Source organism: Botrytis porri, assembly GCF_014898465.1.
Source record: "Botrytis porri strain MUCL 3234 chromosome Unknown BPOR_001, whole genome shotgun sequence".
In the NCBI taxonomy this organism is placed as follows: Eukaryota; Fungi; Ascomycota; class Leotiomycetes; order Helotiales; family Sclerotiniaceae; genus Botrytis; species Botrytis porri.
This window is the reverse complement of record NW_024066075.1, coordinates 1,941,671-1,960,692: the sequence shown is the minus strand read 5'-3', so window position 1 is coordinate 1,960,692 and position 19,022 is coordinate 1,941,671. Positions and strand designations below refer to the sequence as shown.

The following is a 19,022-nucleotide window of genomic DNA, read 5'->3' as shown; positions in this document are numbered from 1 at the left end:
TGCTGTGAAATTAGGTTTCCCCAATTACACTACGCTAACTTCTTGTGTAAAACCTCTCCGCGCTCCACCCCGCGCTCCACCATTGTAAATCAACTTCCCTCAGTCGCACTCATTGTTCCGTTCCATTCTCGCGACTTGCAAACAATATACCATGCGGTGCACTCAATATACTGAACTAAGTGGTTGGAATGTCGAGGGACAGAAAACAGGATTTAAACAGGGGAATCTCACATACGCGTGTATGGACATGCGTGGACAACTCACTTCTCCTTCAAAACAAAAAGGGTTTGCCTCGTGCGGGGAAGTAACCGACGATCAAAATGGTTTGCCGTCGATCGGAAATATGGAGAAAACGTGTATAAACTTGTTCCATCTTACGATCTTTTGATAGATCTCCATTCAATACAACGGGGACGCGAGCGGGAGGATAACTACATGACTCTTTGGGCTCCCTGTTGTGGCCGGAGTATGGAACAAATTTGAGATAAGCGGATTCCGAACCTACAGTAAAATGGGGCTCGCAATTATACAACTGTAAATGCCGTGGATCTCCAAGCGCTTTGGAACTAAGCTTTCTTAAAGTGTATTCCAACGGGAAGGTGTAAAGCTTTTTTCAACGATTGAGATACAAGTTTAGATCAGACAAGACAACACTGAGTTCTTGGTCGTCCAAGGTTTAGATGCCAGTCTGAAATACAAGGACACGTCAACAGTATTGATGCATGATGCGATTCGTATGAGAGAGAGATATGTGGAATGAACAACGGGAAAGGAAGGTACTTACTCGATCAAAGTCCGAGTTTATAACCATAGGTAGCGCCAGTCCAATGAAGTCGAGTTGATTCTACAAGTGCTCGCCTCACTCACCAAGATAACATGTCTGGAATCTGGATACTGCTAAGTGTTGGCTCCGCTCCACCTAAAATCTGGGAAAGCGCTCCGAATGTAACTCGTGTCTTGTGCTTGTGTGGGTACGAATGTAACTCCGAAAAACATTGATTTTGCGAATGAGTGGGGGGCGGGGAATACTAGTGGGCCAGGCAATCCCGCCTGCCTGCCTCGGCTCTACGGATGTGTCCTGGAGTACCTCATAGATAGAAATTGATAAGTGTGAGCAGATTGCCTCGACTTTGGACTTTGGTTTCCGCTCCACTTGGAGAGTCGAGATCTGGGAATTAACAGTTTTGTTCTTTGAGCCAGCGGTGAATGCCTAATACTAATTACTAATTCGGTTGTATTACTCACAATCAATCATTTCTCCTGAAACTTTGGCACATTCTAGTCTTCGCGATGTAGAATAAATAACAATTCTTCCACGGTCTGAAGCTCTACTTCCATATGTACAAATCGTCAATAGGAACTTCCTAGTAGTTGCGTCCCTTTCCAAATAACAGCTTCCACTTTCCATTTCTATTCCTGCGTAAGCTGTTACATCGACAGGCACCCCATTCTTCATGACAGAAAAAATGGAGATTGGCATGAAGAGAAAAAATGGACTATTTTTGTCGAATATCGAGATTACATTCACTAGGAAGAGATGTGAGCCGGTCTTAAAAATGGTGAACTAAATATTTTGATCCCTACCTTTACCATTATGGGATCCAAAAAAAGGAGCTCTGGCCTAAATCTGCTTTGTAATGCATGAAGAGGCTTCGAATTAAATCTTTTTGACTGTCCTAAAGTTTTGAGAGCAGACAGACAATTTCGAGACTTTTGCAGCATTTGTAAATGTAGTACTTCTCTCTCAGTTAATCATGATTCATCCTTCACCACAATATCAGTCAACTTCTCAGGAACTTCTTGGAACTCAAATTGGAAGGCAATTTATAGCGCAATCAATGAAACTTTTCCAACATGCATAGTTCCCACATTCGCAAGAATACATAAAACACAATCAATTTCCTCATTCCACCAAAGAGATCCTGTGAATCCACGTACGCTTCCATTGAGTCCAAGCCAATTCTCTTGTGTACGAGAATCTCTGAGTCTGAAGATTCCATGCCCAATTTCCGTTGATTCTATAGCGGGCTGCCATATCTTGAGAAGGTCCATGGATGAGGACTAAGCAACTTTCCATCCCGGTTAGAAATCCCTAATTTGAGTAGGTCACGGGTTGAGGAGATCAGTCCCACCGGCTACCCATTCTACTGATAGATTTGACTCACTTGCATCAATAAGATCTAGTCCCTTCCACTTATACCCGGAAAAACTCGGATAGACTCTTGCAGTGTTGCTAAATGTATCTGTAGCATAATGATATCGATGTGTTACATTTTCCTTTTGTAATCCAACCTCTTCAAACTCTTCCAGGAATGTAATCTTATCCATTAAATTCAGAGGATCGAGTATTATTTGACGGATCTCGCTTTCTGCTGAGTGACCGGTAATTTTCTCAATGATCAAATCCAAAAGAGTGTAATTTGTATAGGAAGAAGGGAAATGACTAGTTTCAAGCCTGGATGGTCGTCTGACATACTCTAAAGTACCTTTCTTGCCCCAAATTGTTTTCCGGTCCAATTTTTTACCTCTCGCTTCAGCGATCCAGTTCAAATCATCTTCCCAACTTTCGATACCAGCAGTATGACTCAGTAAACCGCCAATTGATGCGTCATTTGCATTACCGATGCCATCTAAATCATCCTGGTCTATATGTTCACTGATCTTGTCCGACACATTGACTTCCTTCGATGAGTTGGAGGATGACAACCGCCACGGATACTTTGGTGATACTCCTGATCCCAAATGCAGTTGAGTCATTGATCGGGATCTTCTTTTGTGAGGCCGCAAAACCAGCAGAATCCCGCCATGTAATGCCTTTAGGCGTAGCGATCGCAGCGGAGACACCTGGAACGCCGGCATTGATGCCACTTTGTAAGATCGACCTCAAACTCTCTGACAATACCCTTTTCGCGCCATGATTTCTCTCCATACTCAACTCAATGGCTCATTTTGTTAAGCTCAAGATGTGTGACGCGAATTATTCGCATTCATTGAAAACGAAGAGCAGATGTCAAGTTAGCAGGCATTACCCCGCATTATGTAAGCAGTAACCTCAAGCAGAATCCTGGTGATCTTAACAGTTGTATATTGACAGGCAGATAACTTACGAGACCATCGAACAATCATGGGGTTAGTATCAAAGTATGAAACGGCATTAATATTCTATTATGCTATCTATGCACCCGCGGATATCTTTTATATCGCGACTGACAGCGCTACGGTAAGAATGATAGCCTATCATTGATAGACCGGTAGATATATACTTACAGTAGGTCTGACCTCGTCAAGGTCCAAGCTGGTGACATAAAATATGGCCAACATGGGATAAATACTGGAGACCTGAGTGAAATTGAACAAACCGGCTTGGTAAAACCTACTCGTTGTCTCGGAAATGCATCTGCTAGTGTTGGACTGATCATATCGAGGGAAAATGGCAGTCCTAAAAAGACCTCAAATCTGTGCAGAAGTCTTCCCATACGCTGCTTCCTTCGTGAGTCTTGTAGACCGAACTTTTATTATTATTTTATTTGCTGACTTGTATGTTTTTCTCTTAGATTCTCTTCTCGATCTTGATCTTTCGCTTTGCTCGTTTGTCTTTCATTTTTGCGCTCATAATCTGGTATAACTTCGAAGGGAAGAACCACGGCAAGACGCCATACATACTTTGCGTCTCTGCCAATTGTCTAATCCTCAATCTAGGCATTACTGATTGGTTTCCAAGGACGGCCTTGAGCGAAGGGCATTTGGTAGAAAGTATTTACATAAACTTAGCACAGAGTTTGCTAAGATAGGGGATGATGGAGTGTGACCTGCCCGAGGTAGTGGAGTTCCCAATTTCCCACTTTCTTTATTCATCAAGTCCACCATCCGACCAAAATTCTCTGGTAACCTTGGGCTACTGAGTCTTGCTCGCTTGATGTAATTGCGTGCGTTCTCAATTGTCTGGTAAACCGATCATGAAATCGCTTGCGCATTTAGATACACATTAGTCAGAAGCCTCCAACAAGCTTCGGGCCATTCGATATTCACTTCTCTGTAACATCAGTAAAATTCGAAAAACATTCGATAGATATACTTGATTTATCTTATTCAATTTAAGGAAAACACATTATGATACCTTTAAACCGGACTCTTCGAAGCGTTTTTAAATCGCCACTCCGTCAATCTAGGATGAAATCTCTCCCAATATGAAGATTATCCCACGGTGATTCCCATGAACGTATGATTTCTCGCCGATAATGGTGACTTGGAAATTTCTTGGATTATATCGATCTAAATGCGAGTTGTCGTACCTCGAGATCCTTGAAGCTTGTAATATCGCCAGCGATCACGGGGATGGATGATAATGATGACAACTTAAAGACTCGGGAATTTGGAAAGAATACTTCATCCTTGTCAAGATAGTAAATACCAGAAATCATCGTTTTCATTTAGTGCATGGTAATCTGGTGCAATTGCGTACTAACAATCATTCAAAGTTCACACAGTCCCACGATATGGTGTATTTCGATTCTCTTAGGCGGAGAAACGGGATTTTCGTCATAGAAAATTTTAGTCGCACCTTCATCTCTCCGCCCAATTACTTTCTATACCAGGGGAACAGTGTTCAACATTCTTACTAGCTCTAATCAAAAATCGCATATCAAGCAACTTAAGTGAAGCACTGTTCTCCCTTTTACTTCATTTTTGGGAATCTTATACCGTAATAATCGAGTCAAGAATAAATGACCGGATATTCCAAATTTCGACGTACCTCAACCTAAAATGCAATGCTCCTATCACCACATGAAAACTAGAGGTTCTTTGAAAACGAGATACACGTAACCTTTACCAAAAGATTCTAGCTATGTCTCCTTAATTAAACGGATTTCAATTCACACACGACATAAATCCAACTACAGCGGAGATGATGGTTAGAAACACTGCAGGATCAACCCAAGCGGCGATTATGACATTAGAAACACGCTCGAAGGAGTCAATCGCGCAGAGACATTGCCTTCACTACAGGAAGTGGCCTACACCTCACAATTTAACAATTCAATTCCTCGGGCGAGATAAAATGGCAACATAATATTCGATGAACTGATAGAATGCTCAGTGACGTACTTGATGGAGACCATGCTGCTAGACTTCCTCCTCGGTGTGGCCTTCCAGCATCTTTTTGATTGCTCAAAAGATAGTTTGACCTCCTAACAATCAATCAGCATACCTTCCACAGATTTCACATCATGACCATCAAACTTACCATCAACAATCAAATCAGCTCCAGTAATATAACTTCCCGCTCCACTACATAATAGTACTAAAGCTCCACTCAATTCTTCTGGATTTCCCATTCTACCGATTGGATTTCTAGAAGTCCAAATATTCCTTGCCTCTTCCAATCCATCACCTTCATTAAGAATAGTATCCATGTAACCAGGAGAAATAGAATTTGTACGAATACCATATCGAGACCACTCAGCTGCAAGACATGATTTCATATGAAGTAGAGAAGATTTGGAGACATTGTAAGCAATTTGAGGCTGAGGATAGTTAACGGTATGACCAGATATCGCTAGAAATCGTGGTTAGTGTACACTCAATTGTCAGTTGACCATTTAAAAATTGGGGAGACAGACATGCAATGAACACAATCGAACCACCGGATTTTTGATCAACCATTTTCCTAAATTCAAAATTAGTATCACCACCTTTTGGCCAACACAGGAACATACTTAGCAACAGCTTGTGCACATAGAAAAGCCCCAGTTGTATTGATCTCCAAAGTGCGTCTCCACTCCTCGACACTTATCTCGAGCGCATGCACACATCCCACAACGCCCGCGTAGCAACACAGTACATCAATACTTCCCAAAGCCGATATTGTCTCATGAATAGCTTGATCCAGATTTTCCACGTTTGTGACATCGACTTGTTTCAATAGGATCTTGGCACTAGGAAAGTCTGCCTTCAAGGCGCATATGCCAGGATGATCGTCTTTTGGATTGATGTCATATAGGGCTAATCCACTAAGGCCGTGTTCGAGAAGCGCACGAGCTCCTTGTAAAGCTAAAGTGCCTGCTCCTCCTGTGACTAAATTGGACCGTTATATAAGTCTTGTTCATGATAGTTGGGAGAAGCGTAATACATATCGCATTTCCTTTGACTGCAAATCTGTTGATAGCTGGATTCAAGCTTGATGAATGCTTTTCAGCATCAAATGAGGGAGGAGCTGAGTTGCTCAAGCCATTTGCTAGCTGCATCTGAGGTAATGTCCGATTCACTAAGTCATTTCTATTATATTTGTCGTCCCCCATGATAGTAATATTGAAGAAGATAGAAAAAGAGTTGAGCCGTGAATACACTTAAATATTTATAAGACCTCTGTTGTAAAATAATGTGATTAGATACACGGATGGCCTTTAAACGGTTGAGGATTCGTGGAGAAGTGGAGTATGCAGGCTATATAGTAAGCTGCAAGTACGGTAAAGGGCATAAACTACTCAAGTTATCCGAATACAAAAAGGCTCGTCGGTGATAGATCATGGATGTAGAATTTGCTGAGAGTGGGATGCGCATTTCCTTGATTTAGGATGAGACTGTATCAGATATTTAATTGCCTTAGGCAGATATCATTGCAGCGTGCTACTTGATCCTTTCCAAGAAAGTGTATAAAAAAAATGAATGAATGTATGAGGAATCTCGGTGGCCAAGATAGAATGCCGAAGAATATCCACAAGCAACAATTCAGAAAGCCCAAAAAACATTCTTAGTGACAAAAGTATTATTGATACCACAAAAACGACCTTGTCAATAAATCTACTCAGTTCTACAAAGATGAAGTATAGATGATGACCAGGGCTCACCATGTGACTAAAAGGTGCAGCAGTATCCTTTTGGCATCCAGCAGGATTTCAGAACTTTTTTCAAATTGAGTGATCGCGTCTGCACGGAACGCTACCTACTACCACCAGCCAGAAAAGTTACTTCGGCCACATAGACGTGGTATAAACCTATTAAACAAGCAAGCAAACAGATGCTCCGTTTCGAAGTAGCTACCACATTTACTGGCTGTGGATCATGACCCTTTCTGATCCTGAATGATTAATTCATACTTGGATAAATGGTGCGGCCACATAGAGTCTGGTACTTCGGGAAAGCAGGAGGGAAAATGGTAAGTTCAACGAGGTAATATGGCCTAGAGCAGAAACGACGATGGGTGGTGGTATGAGGACAAGCAAATGATTGAGACCTATAGCCCTGCTTGGAGCACAAGATGACAAGTTATAATGCTTGATAATCTGACAGTTTATCTGGCCCCTTTTTCAAAAAACAGTGTAATACGCTTATCTCAATCTGGCCCTGCCTCTTTCTTGATATTCTGCATATCCACGTAGGCGACATTCACAACGAGGCCAACACCACAGTGCGTGGTACCTCTTGAAATGAAAGGAACTCCTCCCTATAGTGGCTTTTTTGACACGGTGCATTTTGTATACATTATCGTTGATGGTTGAACGCAAATATGAGATTCCAACGTGGATCTCCACCAAAATTCAGTATTTGTGAGGGCTCTAGATGAATACGCGTATCGATGGAGAAATGGAACACGATTGCAGAACAGGATCGGTAGGAAATCATGAATACAAGCACTTGCCATGTGAGAAACCCGAATGCTTTCATTGAGGTTAAATGGTATGGTGGTTGGTAGAGAGTAGAGGGATGACAACATATAATGCAGTAGATACAATGTAGAGACCCTTGGGCGAATGGCAAGCCGGTGATCTCTATATCCGCAACATTTGTTACAATCCCCTCTTGTTAACTTCTTCTTTGGTGATGATTGATACTTGCAATCATTATAGAACGGGGGTTTCATGTTGTCATTTGACTTTTTGACTATGTACAGCAAGCATAACAAAACGAATGATTCAGTAGCACGTGTACATCGTACAGTTCATTGAAGAGTCTTCATTATAATCCCACAGAGAACAAAATTAAAAGAATTTTCCCTTGCGGACCGTGCCATTTTCCATTTCTATCTAACGTTACGGTGCGAGCGAGCAAGCGACTGTAGCTTTGCGGCTAACAACTTGGGACGATAACAACGACAACGGAAACACCGCTAAGATGAAGTCTCGTTTATTATCAATACTGAGTACAAGCACATACCGTTGCTTGACCAAGTATTGACTCGATCAAATCCTGTGACAGTTTCCTCCATATCTCCCAAATGTATCTGCAGTACAAGCATTACAAATATATATTCTCCATATCTAGTCCTTCATACTCATTCCCCCCTCCCACTCCCCAGGTACGGAGTCAAGGAACCAGTATTTATTAGTACAGTACCTACGAAAAGATCTTCTTCAAGCGTCCATACCCAGCAAGATTTTATTTGATCTTGCCATCTTCGCCATCTTCGCCATCTTCAGCAGACTTAATAATTGCGACGATCAAGCATCCGAGAATTAAACCCCAATTAGCATACTCATTCGTGCTTGCGTATTCGCACAAAAGAGTTTCCAGTCCCATTTTCGGTATTGCATATGCAGAAAGCCTGTCAGCAAATTATCAAATTGTAACCAATCAATCATATCATCCGCAGCAGAATTACCCTGTCCCATACCACCAGATGTTCACCGTTGAATTGTCTCGCCCATCGTTCTAATCCACCCACCGCACTGTGAAGATAATTCCATAGGCTCAAATGCCCAATTAATTTTGAGGCTATTGGGGTTAGAAAGTTCGAATGGCGGGTTCGAATGATATTCATAAAGTAAGGCGCAGGCCAAAATTTCGAGATGGCGAATTAGAAGATGGCAAACTTCCTAAATCACGATCAGGTCGTCATGAAGGAGACGGCGGAGTCACATCAGATGAGCCTGATGTTTCTGAAGTCCGCAGAATCCGTCTAGAAAGACTCGAGGGGAATTCAACAAATCGATCGACCCGCAACAGTGCAGTAGCAACTGAAAAGATGCCCGCGGATTCAAGTACGACAGTTGATGCGACAAAATCTTCATCGAGTCATAGAAGAAGAAGACGACATCATACTTCAGAAGACGGTGCTGGACATCATTCGCGATCAAAAATAAGTGAGAGGGAGGAGAAATCGGGGGGTGATTATGTTTATGATGCCCCAAGGGAGAGGCATAGGGAGAAGGAAGGTGGAAGTAAAAATAAGCCTCGGGAGGCGACCAAAACGGAAAGGAGGCGTCGAGACGAAGAGGATGAGTCCAGTAGTGATTCCGAAGACGATGATAATTCCCCAGTAGAACCTGTGGATTCAAAGTTGAAGAAGAGAACCAAGGCTGTGGTTCCGGAGCAACCAAAAAGATCAAGTTCAACTAGGAGGGTGAAGAAAGAGGTTAAAGACAAGTCGCCTACAAAGGGCTCCGCAGATGTAGGAATTTCAGGGCCGAAAAGTGCATCGCGCAGGACTAAGGTTACTGCCGGTGATTCCGTATCACGCCCTCCACTTTCGAGGTATGTCTCTTCGCTGTTGGCATCTTACGTTGAGGTTTAATTCTAAATCTAATTGCATTTGTATGTAGGAGTGCAACGACCCGGATTCCCACGGAGCCTGCGCCGATACTGAGGAGGAGTAATACAACAGTGCCAAAACCACCAGCATCTATCGCAAATACAACCACTTCCCAAACATCACAACGCCGTGGTAGTTTTCTCGGAAGTTTCTTCTCATCCGGGCCACCACCACCACCTCCTCCACCCCCCGAACCGGAACAGCTGTAAGTTATTCGATAAAACCAATGCTCAAAAGTAGTATCCTAATCATCACAGTGTCGAATGTCTAACCTGTCTATCCGATGATATTCCCAAATCTAAATGTGCCAAACTACGATGTGGCCATCGAATGTGTCATTCTTGCCTCAAACGGATATTTCGACTGTCCGTTAAGGATCCAGCACATATGCCACCAAAATGTTGTACAGCAGAACACATTCCATTGAAACATGTCGAAAAGCTATTTGATGTACCTTTCAAGAAACTTTGGAATAAGAAGTATCAGGAATATACTACGAAAAATCGAATTTACTGTCCCGCGAAGAAATGTGGTGAATGGATCAAGCCCGAAAATATTCACAAGGAGAACGGGAAAAAATATGGAACCTGCGGGAGGTGTAAGACAAAAGTCTGCGCATTGTGCAATGGTAAATGGCATGGATCGAAAGAATGCCCCAAAGACGAGGAAACAAACAAATTGCTTGAAACTGCAAAACAAGCTGGATGGCAACGTTGTTACAGTTGTAGGACTATGGTAGAGTTGAAGGAGGGGTGTAACCATATGACTTGGTAAGTGGAGAATTCGTGTTAAGCTAGATTGGTCAAGAATCTAACATATATTGTCTTCACAGTCACTGTACAGCACAATTTTGTATGATCTGTGGGTTGGAATGGAAGACATGCAATTGCCCATGGTTCAATTATGAAACAGCTGAGAATGATAGGTTGGATGACATGCAAGTTCCTCAACCCGTTCCGGTCCAGGAAGCTCCTGTTAGAAATCCAGCAGCACCTCCAAGAAATGCTCGGGACAGAGCGAGAAGACAGCCACCTGCTAATTACAATGAAGAGCTCGATCAAAGACGTCGTCAGGAACGCGAGGATGAAAGACTAGCTCGGCAGCTTCAAAACTGGGGTACGGATGGAATGCCGACGAATGATCGCGATGCAAACTATAATGGTGGAATAGGCGAGGTTCAGGGGGTCGGCAATGGCGCAAACCATTTCATGAATCAAGATTACATACGCGAGGCTAGCGATGTCCTAGCCCAACCTGGTGGGGTTATGAACTTTGGACTTGGAGTTACAAATTTTCTTCCGGGATTCTTAAGACCACGAGGAGCGGCTGCAGCAAATCCTAATCCAACTGTTGGTGATATGACTGATCGTTACCCAACAGTTGCTCCAGCTCCTGTACCTGAGCCACCTGCGGCACCGGGTCTTGTTAGAAGACATACCACTCGGGACACTGCAAGAGGTACTGGTCATACACGAAGAGCGTCAGATATTTTGGTGCCGAGAAGAACAAGAACTGATTATGCGGTTGAAGCAGCGATTCATGCGCCAGCTTCGAGAGCTTCTGCTACTCCTTCCAGAGTCTCTAGCTCTGCATCAAACCCAAAAAAAGAAAAGGAGAAGAAGACCAAGTCGTCAATACTTGCTGGGCTTGGTAGTGGGAGGAATAGAGTGGATGCTTGGAGAAATCACGTTGCTCCTGGTGCTCCACCTGCGGAACCGGTATCTTAATTAGATTTCGTCACCTGGAGGAAGAGTGAATTTGGTCAAAGGATAAGTAAATTAGGACGAACGAGAGTGTTACGTTCGACTACAACCCATGTTTGACGAAACTCGCGATGGATAACACAGTGACTACAGACCTATGAGAGGCTTCGATGACTGGACGAACGGATGATTGATTGGATAAAATGGGTACGGACACGGGTGAAAAGGATCGGTGGCTAGGAGATATGGCAATGGCTATCTCGTTTGTATGGAGCAATGACTCGGATCAATACCCGGCTAGCGGATATGGAGTTCAATAATGACTATATAACGATCAACGATCTATACCATTTTCACGAATAATTTTCTTCGCCCAAGGGTGGATTTAGCTTAATGTATATAGAATTACTAGAAATGACTTATTTGTATCTGGCACCTTGATGTCTGGAATATTTATATGGGATAACGCAAGTCATAGTCACAGTTCCCAGTCAACGTCCAATAGAGTTCTGTGTTAGCATTGGGCGCATTTAGGATATCGCATGTGGCCTTTATTATTCTTGGATTTCAGGCCTCTCCCTTGTTCTCCAAGGTATCGCAGTAGGCGTGTAACAAATTATCCTTTTGGACATGACGTACACATTCACTTATTGGAATATGAATAGAAGAAATAAATGGAAGCTAACAAAGACACGGGGGTAAATGGAGAATTACGAAAGGGGAGGAGAATCAAATATATGGATGCGAGGAAAAGGCGAATATGACGTTCACCAGTCAACTGACAACAGCGTTTCTGCGGACGTTGAATTCGATATTCCAACCCTATCATACACGAATTTGAAGATTGGTGGGTGCACTAGGATTTGAAATCAAACTCGAATTTTCACTGTGCATGAATCAAGCCTCGGAAGGTCACATATACAATTGTCGAGCCAGGAAGGACTCAGACAGATGTGTCGCAAAATTAATCATGAATTCACAATATGAAAAGTAACAAGTGAAATCGAGGGCAAAATTCTCTAGAAACTCAGTTTGTATATGTATCTCTTATGTTAAAGACATGTATCCATGCTATCTAACAAATCGAAAACTCCATGGCTATGCAATTATATCATATCCCTGAATAAAATTCGTTTCCATCCTTTCTTCGTCAGTGAACATTAATTCTCCTTAGCTGCTGGTATAAGATCATGTTTAGGTATTACTTCGGACCCTCCTGCACTTGCTCCATCTAGTCCTATACCCATCCCAGCTATATCTTTAGGAAGAACCGGGAGAGCAGAATCTACACTGCTGGCTCCAGCCCGTCCCAATCCTTTATCTACTGCCTCGATTGGTTCAGGACTCGTGACCAGAGGTTCTTTCCCTAGGAACTTGGCAATTTCCTTTTTATCGGTTCCTTTTTCCTCAGGACTAGTACTTTGACTTCGATATGCATTTGAACCTTTTCCAACAATCTTCTCTGTCCAGTTCCACCCAGAAGCAGCTGGTTTGTTCTCATCATCTTCACTCTCGTCTGCACTATCAACCCAATCTCTATCACTCCACCCGGCACTCTCATATCCATCTTGTTTATTCCTCGACCAACTTACACTTCTTGACGGTGGGGGTAGTGGTCCCGTTGATGAAGCAGAAGTTGCAAGTGCTGGCACGGAATCTCTCGCTTCTCTAGCTTCCGAATTCGTACGATCGTGTCTTTTAATTCTGTCACGATCCTCAAGTTTCTCCTCTGCATTTATTGTATCTATTGAAGGCTCGACTTCTTGTCCTTCTGAGCCTGGAGCCTCCCCTGCACCTTTAGCTCTTTCTCGTCCTCCACTATCTTCATCTTTTCTTCTCGCAATTGCATCGTCGGAGAAATGGGTATCACAAAGATGTTTGATCACTGGCCACCCATATGCATTGGCAAACATTCTTCTCACGATCATGTTATTATGAGCATCAGGTTCTAGGCTGACGAGAACCTTTCGCCAACTTAGATCCCGATGATAAGCTCTAGCAATCTTCTCTTCGACTTTCATTGCTGAAGAGTCTACAACGGTATTTGGAGGATGAGACGGATTAGTATTCTTGGGATCATCATAATCCAAGGCTGAAAGTTGGCTATCGGTATGAGAAGCAGGCGTTGGTGGAGTAGGTTCAGAAACGGAAGAATTTCGTCTTCGAAGCATCGTGGATCTCTTTTTGAGAGGTGGTGGAGGAATATCCGAAGGATGATATACACGATCATGAAATATTGTTCGAGCACGGGAGGCTGGATCGATCAAAAATTCTGTAGATGGTAGAGGTGGCTTGAGAAGATCACCTGCTGATTCAAAAAAGGTTGTTTTGGGAGGTGCTGATAGATGATCTGGATCTTGAATTTCGGTTTCTCCCGTCGAAGCTTTTGGATGACCTTCTGGAGCTGGAGATAGTAGAGATGACGTCGTCGACGAACCGCTATCATTGGTGAGTTTGATTGTTTGGCTTCTTTTATATATTTTTGAATGTTTAGGTTGATGAGCATGTGATTTTGGTGAAGGGTTAGAGCGGAAAAATCCAAAAAGACTTGCAAGTGGTCCATTATTATTGGATGTAAAAGATGTAGATGTCGGACTTCCGATCTCGTTACTATTTCTACCTTCTATAGAGGATATAGTTGAATGACCAGGCATCTCTGCATTTTTAACACTTCGCTTATCGTCGTCCATAACGTTTTCTGGAGGTTGTGGTACTTCGGTTTCAAGTCTTTGTAATGCGTTGGGAGAAGCAGTTCCCCCAATATCATCCATATCGCTGACTTCCTCCTCTGACCAAGGTGCTGGTTTCTTTGCCGGTGACCCAGAATTTGCCCCAGTCAGTTCAGCCCAACTCCATTCCGCCATGGTACCAACAAGACCATTTTCCCTTCTAGCTTTCTCCACACGGCCCAGGCTTTGCCAATCGAGAAAAAGTAAACAACTAGTTCTTAGGGGTACGATTCCATCATTTACAACATTTGAGTAGACTGTACGATGTCGAAATTTCTTAAGAACAGTATGTGCGGGTCCAGTTGGTAGAATTCGTAAAAGTGGCTTTGCTTCTGGCGCAGATTCGCCATCAAGTCTCTTGTGAGCACTTTCTCCAATATTTCCAACGAGCGCACCCCAACCGCTTCTTGCAATTGTTGGTGCTCGCCAAGTCAGTCCAAGATCTTGACCTGTACGACCAACCAATCCAAAATCCAATGCAAATTTGACATACAACGGATTCTCATTGCTGAGACCCAAGAACGGTGAAGCAAGTGCAATGAAGTTTATCGGCTTGATTATGTCGAAGAACTGAGGTGAATGTTTTTGGATGTATGCCACGGCATATGTTTGTACCAGTCCTCCAAGAGAATGAGCAATGAAACTAATACTGGTAAAATGGTAAGGAAGGTCAACGTCTTGTGGCGCTTTAATGATGCTGCTATTTTCATGTGCTGGTTTCCCAGAATCATCCATCGACTTCGAAGAATCAGGTTTAAGGGCATGAGAAAGGGCTTCAGTTGCTGACTTCTTAAGGGTAGGTCGAAATGGTTGATCTGGGTATGTCATCGTGAGAACATATTTGGCAAGTCTTTTTCCTAGGAATTTAATTCCTCTTTCTGTTCGGACGGCATTTCCGGAAAACCCTCGTACAATGACTTCTTCCTCGTCATCGGATTCATCATCAGTTTCTTCCACCTGTTCCTCGGGACGTCCCTCTGTACTCGCTTCTCCATTTGACATAGCATCAGCTTGTGCATTTCGATCCTTGGCCTGTTCAGCTGCCTTTCTTTGCTTCTCCTCTTGTTTCTGTTTCGCTTTTCGGGCTTTTGCATCGATCTTGGCTTGCTTGGCTGTCGCGTCTATACTCTCCTTCAAGAACAGCATATCGGCACCAAGATTACTATGCAGTCCGTGTGTCAAAACCACCAAATGTACATTTTTGGTTCGCTTCTTCCCCGGCTTTTCTTTGATATGACCCTCTCCTGTGGCATCTTCAACTGGCGCGTCCTTACTCTTGCCCTTCGGTCGTTGTTCTTCCGCTGCCTCATCCCTACTGTCCATCTTAGGAGTATTCCATAGACTTGCAGTATCATCAACCCTTACTCGTAGGGCCCTGGAATAAATACCCCTCGGTAATGCCGCATGATGGCCATCTTTCGCTCCTTGACTCTGTTGGTGATCATGAAGTTGTCCAGGCACTGGTGCCGTGCCTCCTAACATCGATCCTGAAGCAAATCCTAAGGACAGACTTTTTTCGTCCCGACCTAGCAGAATCTCATAATTAACGCTGGCAGAATTGGAAAAGACCACCTGCGAAGTAACTTCAATGATCCAAGTGACACTTTTCACATCCGCATCATCTCTGCCGGGCGATCTTCCATCTCGATTTGCACTTCCGGCCGTTTTGCGCACATCTTCTGGAACTACAAGTTCCGTCGAGAAAGAACCTCCGGCTTTTAGGTTTGGCTCGAATTCAGGCACACCATTTTGTCTAGGATTTTCAAACTTGACATTCGGATTGAAGGTAGAAGGATATGCTGCTGCGTACAGAGTATAAGGGCCGTGAACGAAGGCTGCTCGGAGTGCTATGGCGGAAGTATTCTTGATCTTCAAGTGAAGTCTTGCCGGAGAAGGCAGGATTCTATCGTGTGCCGGCGTATATGTAACATTATACCGAACTATTTCTCCTATCTTCACACTTCCAGCTTGGTATAAAAGTAGCATCTTATTGATATATGGTGGGTGGTCGGCGTGTCAATGCACCACATTCGAAAGTGCAGAGTAGAGAGTGGTAGAATGGAAGATTGTAAAGAATGTAGATGAGCACTGATGTTATTGTACTGCTGAACACATTTTGAAATGGATGAAAATAAGAATATAGGAGTATCTTTTGTGAATAGAGGTATATCGAACAATACTCGTACAATAAGTACCTAAGTAGGCATTAAGTTGTTAAAAAAAAAGGAGCAATGGTTCTCCTTCAACCAAAGAAATCTTGGTGCACGACCTCACATGCACATGTTCAATTGTTCAAATGATTTGGGACGATTGACCTTATCGTTATCAAATCACTGGTACCGACTAATTAACAATGACGATTTTGTGGTGCACTTACTGAAAGGAGAGAATGGAGATGTTGATTAATGACAAATCCTTAAATCCATAAATCCATAAATCCTTAAATAATGTGTGATATTAAATTGCACGTTGGCGTTGAATTCAGATGAATCTTCCTAAATTGAACAAAAATTAACAAGATATACCTAGTATGTTATATATATTATTCTCAAATTCCTGACTGATGTAAGGTTATCACATACGTCTTGAAGTCATTGATCTAAATATAGAGGATTCACTAGATACTTATATAAGATGTATAAAAACATATCTACCATGGGATATCTTGCCGGTATGACCAGTGTCTCTCTCACAATGCCAACGGGATCAAATAACAAACACGGCCGCCATCATTCAACAACGCCAGAAGGCTAATCGCATGTTTCATGCCTTTTCGATCATATCGGCATTCATTCTTGACTTCGAGATTCCTCCATGATCTGAACGATGTTCCAAAGGTCGACTCGCTAGGAAAACAACGTGTTTGGGATCAGTCGGGCCAGTGTAACACAGTCAAAGAACTCCGGGCAAGGAGCTACCACGGCATTCGAATTGCTCGTCCTGAAAACCGATTGATGGCCGACCAGTTTCCAAGACAACATCTAGATTGAAGAAACTCAGCGCTTTGCATTTGCTCCGCTGCTTATTCGAAACATTCTTCAATATGTTTGGTGTTTCTAAATCGGTGATGGTCTGAGCCCCTCCCTAAGATCACTTCTCCATTACTGATCCCCAAAATCATCCTCATCGTTTCATTGAATCAAATCTATCTTCGCGAGTGAACCTCTCCCAGCGGACGAGGGTCCAATCTGAAAAGCTATTTGTCAAAATTGCCTTTGGAGTTTGGGAATTTTTGATTTCGTTTATTCACCAGGTCCATACATTTTTAGGCACGGCAATTGGATTTTGTAATGATCAAGTAGATGCATACCCACGACTCTTCATTTATGACTGCGAAAACTTTGGAATTCAATTGTTTATCTTGTATCAAGTGGTCGATAATTTCCGTAAATGCAATGGTAAGCTTCCTCATAAAGAGTTTTTGTCTCTGCCCATGGCCCTTCATCCCTCTGGAGTCCTTTAAGCTTCCACGATGTGGTGGTGTTGCTGAGGAAGAACTCGATCGCCTCTCACATCCCTAGGTTCATAATCCAAAACCTCAAATGCAAACTTCGCCAGATCCATCCCAACCCTACTCATTACCCAACTAGCCATCATATCCATCCCAGCACAAGCACCGCCAGCCGTCCAAATATTACCATCAATGATCCATTGAGCATCAATTGTCCAGTTTACATTTGGAAAATACTTCTTAGCGTGCTCGATGACAGTATGATTCACCGTTGCTTTCTTTCCATCTAATATTCCTGTCTGAGCAACGGTTACGGCACCAGTACATGTAGTGAAAAGACCCTTCCCTGCTTCAACATGGGCACGGATAAAGCTTTTGAAAGATTCCGGGAGCTGGTAGGTTGGTATCGGACCGCCAATGAGGAGGTAATCAAGTGGTGGGCAATCCTTGATGGTGGTTGTTGGTACCACTTTAAATCCAGCAGTGAGCTCAACTGGTTCCTATTTTTGATCTTAGATTATGCTCTGGATTTTTAGCTCTGAGTATCTTACCAATGTCTCATTGATATGAAAGAAATTGATATCAATTGCGTGAGGTAGCAAGCGATCAATTTCCGGGGCCTCGGGAGATTGGCAAGCTTCCATCATTGATTTGGACTACGTCTAACATTAATTTGAAGCCGGCAATATAGAAATATTTCGATATCATTTGACTTACACATGAGCTCAAAACATCCAGAGGCATAGCAGCGTCAACTGTTTGATAGGGTATCATGAGAACACCAAAATTGATTGAAGCCATGATGAAGATAGTTCCGCAGGCGGAAGATTCTTGTTCAAGAAGTGGAATAAAGTTCTAGTGCTGAAGCAATGATGGAAAGAACTTGATTAATGCGTTTGCTCTTTTTAACAAGGCAATTGAGAGGATTATACTCGTGTTAAGTAGTAAGTTACAACGTTGTAAACCGGATATCCCTCAGCAGCTTTCGGATATACGACAGGATATAGCCACGGTAGTCAACAACCTTCCGACGCACACAATTTAGTGCATTTCAGAATTTAGATTTCTTAAGTTCTCCGCGGAAGTAGAGTTTTACTCATTGCTGAACGGATTTTGGAGAAATATCCGCGGATACTATGTTCATCAGATTCTTTGATTTCTTGTTCGATCTTCTTCGCGCGTCTTCTATGTATTTTCGGATGCTTGGCTAGGAAAAAGGTAGCAACTCATTATCACCTGATGAGAGAATTCAGCAGATCTGATGACTATGAACGCATGAGTTGGTGTATGTATTCCATAAGTGTTTCGGTCACCTGCACTGTCTTTTTGTCTACTATCAAGGTATGGCTTCTCTTCCGCTCACTCATGACAATCTCCTCTGTAAACAGGAGATGCCTAAAGCCGCTCGATACTTTGGGAATATTGCCGAGTTTTAAATATGTCGTTAGGGTTTTTTGTGTTACATCGGAAATCTTATGATACGAGTAAAGATCGTCGGGTCAGCCCCTGAACACAGGATATGTTTGTAGCTTCATGAATTGTACCCCGCCTATTGTGCAGCTCAATGGATCACTTTCAACCATATATTGTTTCTTGGCTAGGAGATAGAA

At 42.9% G+C, this 19,022-nt stretch overlaps 6 protein-coding genes across 6 annotated transcripts; 1 reads left to right on the top strand and 5 right to left on the bottom strand.

The window, feature by feature from the left end:
* Positions 1–1,824: 1,824 nt before the first annotated feature.
* EAF01_000532 (uncharacterized protein) lies at positions 1,825–2,052 on the bottom strand (the record flags this gene model as incomplete). Its single annotated transcript, XM_038908782.1, has 1 exon — positions 1,825–2,052. One exon carries the CDS (start codon positions 2,050–2,052, stop codon positions 1,825–1,827), a length of 228 nt encoding a protein of 75 aa, XP_038775688.1.
* Positions 2,053–2,106: 54 nt separating this feature from the next.
* Positions 2,107–2,929, bottom strand: EAF01_000531 (uncharacterized protein; the record flags this gene model as incomplete). The annotated part of the gene is made up of 2 exons (XM_038908781.1): positions 2,107–2,645; positions 2,680–2,929. The coding sequence occupies 2 exons, from the start codon at positions 2,927–2,929 to the stop codon at positions 2,107–2,109; spliced, it is 789 nt and encodes a 262-aa protein (XP_038775687.1).
* Positions 2,930–5,056: 2,127 nt separating this feature from the next.
* EAF01_000530 (uncharacterized protein) lies at positions 5,057–6,583 on the bottom strand. Its single transcript, XM_038908780.1, has 5 exons — positions 6,131–6,583; positions 5,718–6,075; positions 5,622–5,668; positions 5,246–5,557; positions 5,057–5,189 (listed from the first exon to the last, which is right to left on the bottom strand). The coding sequence occupies exons 1-5, from the start codon at positions 6,297–6,299 to the stop codon at positions 5,170–5,172; spliced, it is 906 nt and encodes a 301-aa protein (XP_038775686.1). The 5' UTR covers positions 6,300–6,583; the 3' UTR covers positions 5,057–5,169.
* Positions 6,584–8,734: 2,151 nt separating this feature from the next.
* Positions 8,735–11,256, top strand: EAF01_000529 (uncharacterized protein; the record flags this gene model as incomplete). The annotated part of the gene is made up of 4 exons (XM_038908779.1): positions 8,735–9,471; positions 9,540–9,734; positions 9,787–10,299; positions 10,362–11,256. The coding sequence occupies 4 exons, from the start codon at positions 8,735–8,737 to the stop codon at positions 11,254–11,256; spliced, it is 2,340 nt and encodes a 779-aa protein (XP_038775685.1).
* Positions 11,257–12,392: 1,136 nt separating this feature from the next.
* On the bottom strand, positions 12,393–15,947 carry EAF01_000528 (uncharacterized protein; the record flags this gene model as incomplete). The annotated part of the gene is made up of 1 exon (XM_038908778.1): positions 12,393–15,947. The coding sequence occupies one exon, from the start codon at positions 15,945–15,947 to the stop codon at positions 12,393–12,395; it is 3,555 nt and encodes a 1,184-aa protein (XP_038775684.1).
* Positions 15,948–17,284: 1,337 nt separating this feature from the next.
* On the bottom strand, positions 17,285–18,295 carry EAF01_000527 (uncharacterized protein). The gene is made up of 3 exons (XM_038908777.1): positions 18,130–18,295; positions 17,964–18,068; positions 17,285–17,912 (listed from the first exon to the last, which is right to left on the bottom strand). Exons 1-3 carry the CDS (start codon positions 18,211–18,213, stop codon positions 17,421–17,423), a joined length of 681 nt encoding a protein of 226 aa, XP_038775683.1. The 5' UTR covers positions 18,214–18,295; the 3' UTR covers positions 17,285–17,420.
* Between the last annotated feature and the right edge of the window lie 727 nt (positions 18,296–19,022).

What these genes read in the sequence shown, in the direction of transcription:
- EAF01_000530 (XM_038908780.1), bottom strand. Translation starts at nt 6,299, where the DNA reads ATGGGGGACGACAAATATAATAGAAATGACTTAGTGAATCGGACATTA. An exon ending in AGTCAAAGGAAATGCGATAT is followed by an intron (nt 6,076 to 6,130) that starts GTATTACGCTTC and finishes GGTCCAATTTAG; the next exon opens with TCACAGGAGGAGCAGGCACT. An exon ending in TGTGCACAAGCTGTTGCTAA is followed by an intron (nt 5,669 to 5,717) that starts GTATGTTCCTGT and finishes TTTTGAATTTAG; the next exon opens with GAAAATGGTTGATCAAAAAT.
- EAF01_000527 (XM_038908777.1), bottom strand. Translation starts at nt 18,213, where the DNA reads ATGGCTTCAATCAATTTTGGTGTTCTCATGATACCCTATCAAACAGTT. An exon ending in TGGATGTTTTGAGCTCATGT is followed by an intron (nt 18,069 to 18,129) that starts GTAAGTCAAATG and finishes TGTTAGACGTAG; the next exon opens with TCCAAATCAATGATGGAAGC. An exon ending in TTCATATCAATGAGACATTG is followed by an intron (nt 17,913 to 17,963) that starts GTAAGATACTCA and finishes GATCAAAAATAG; the next exon opens with GAACCAGTTGAGCTCACTGC.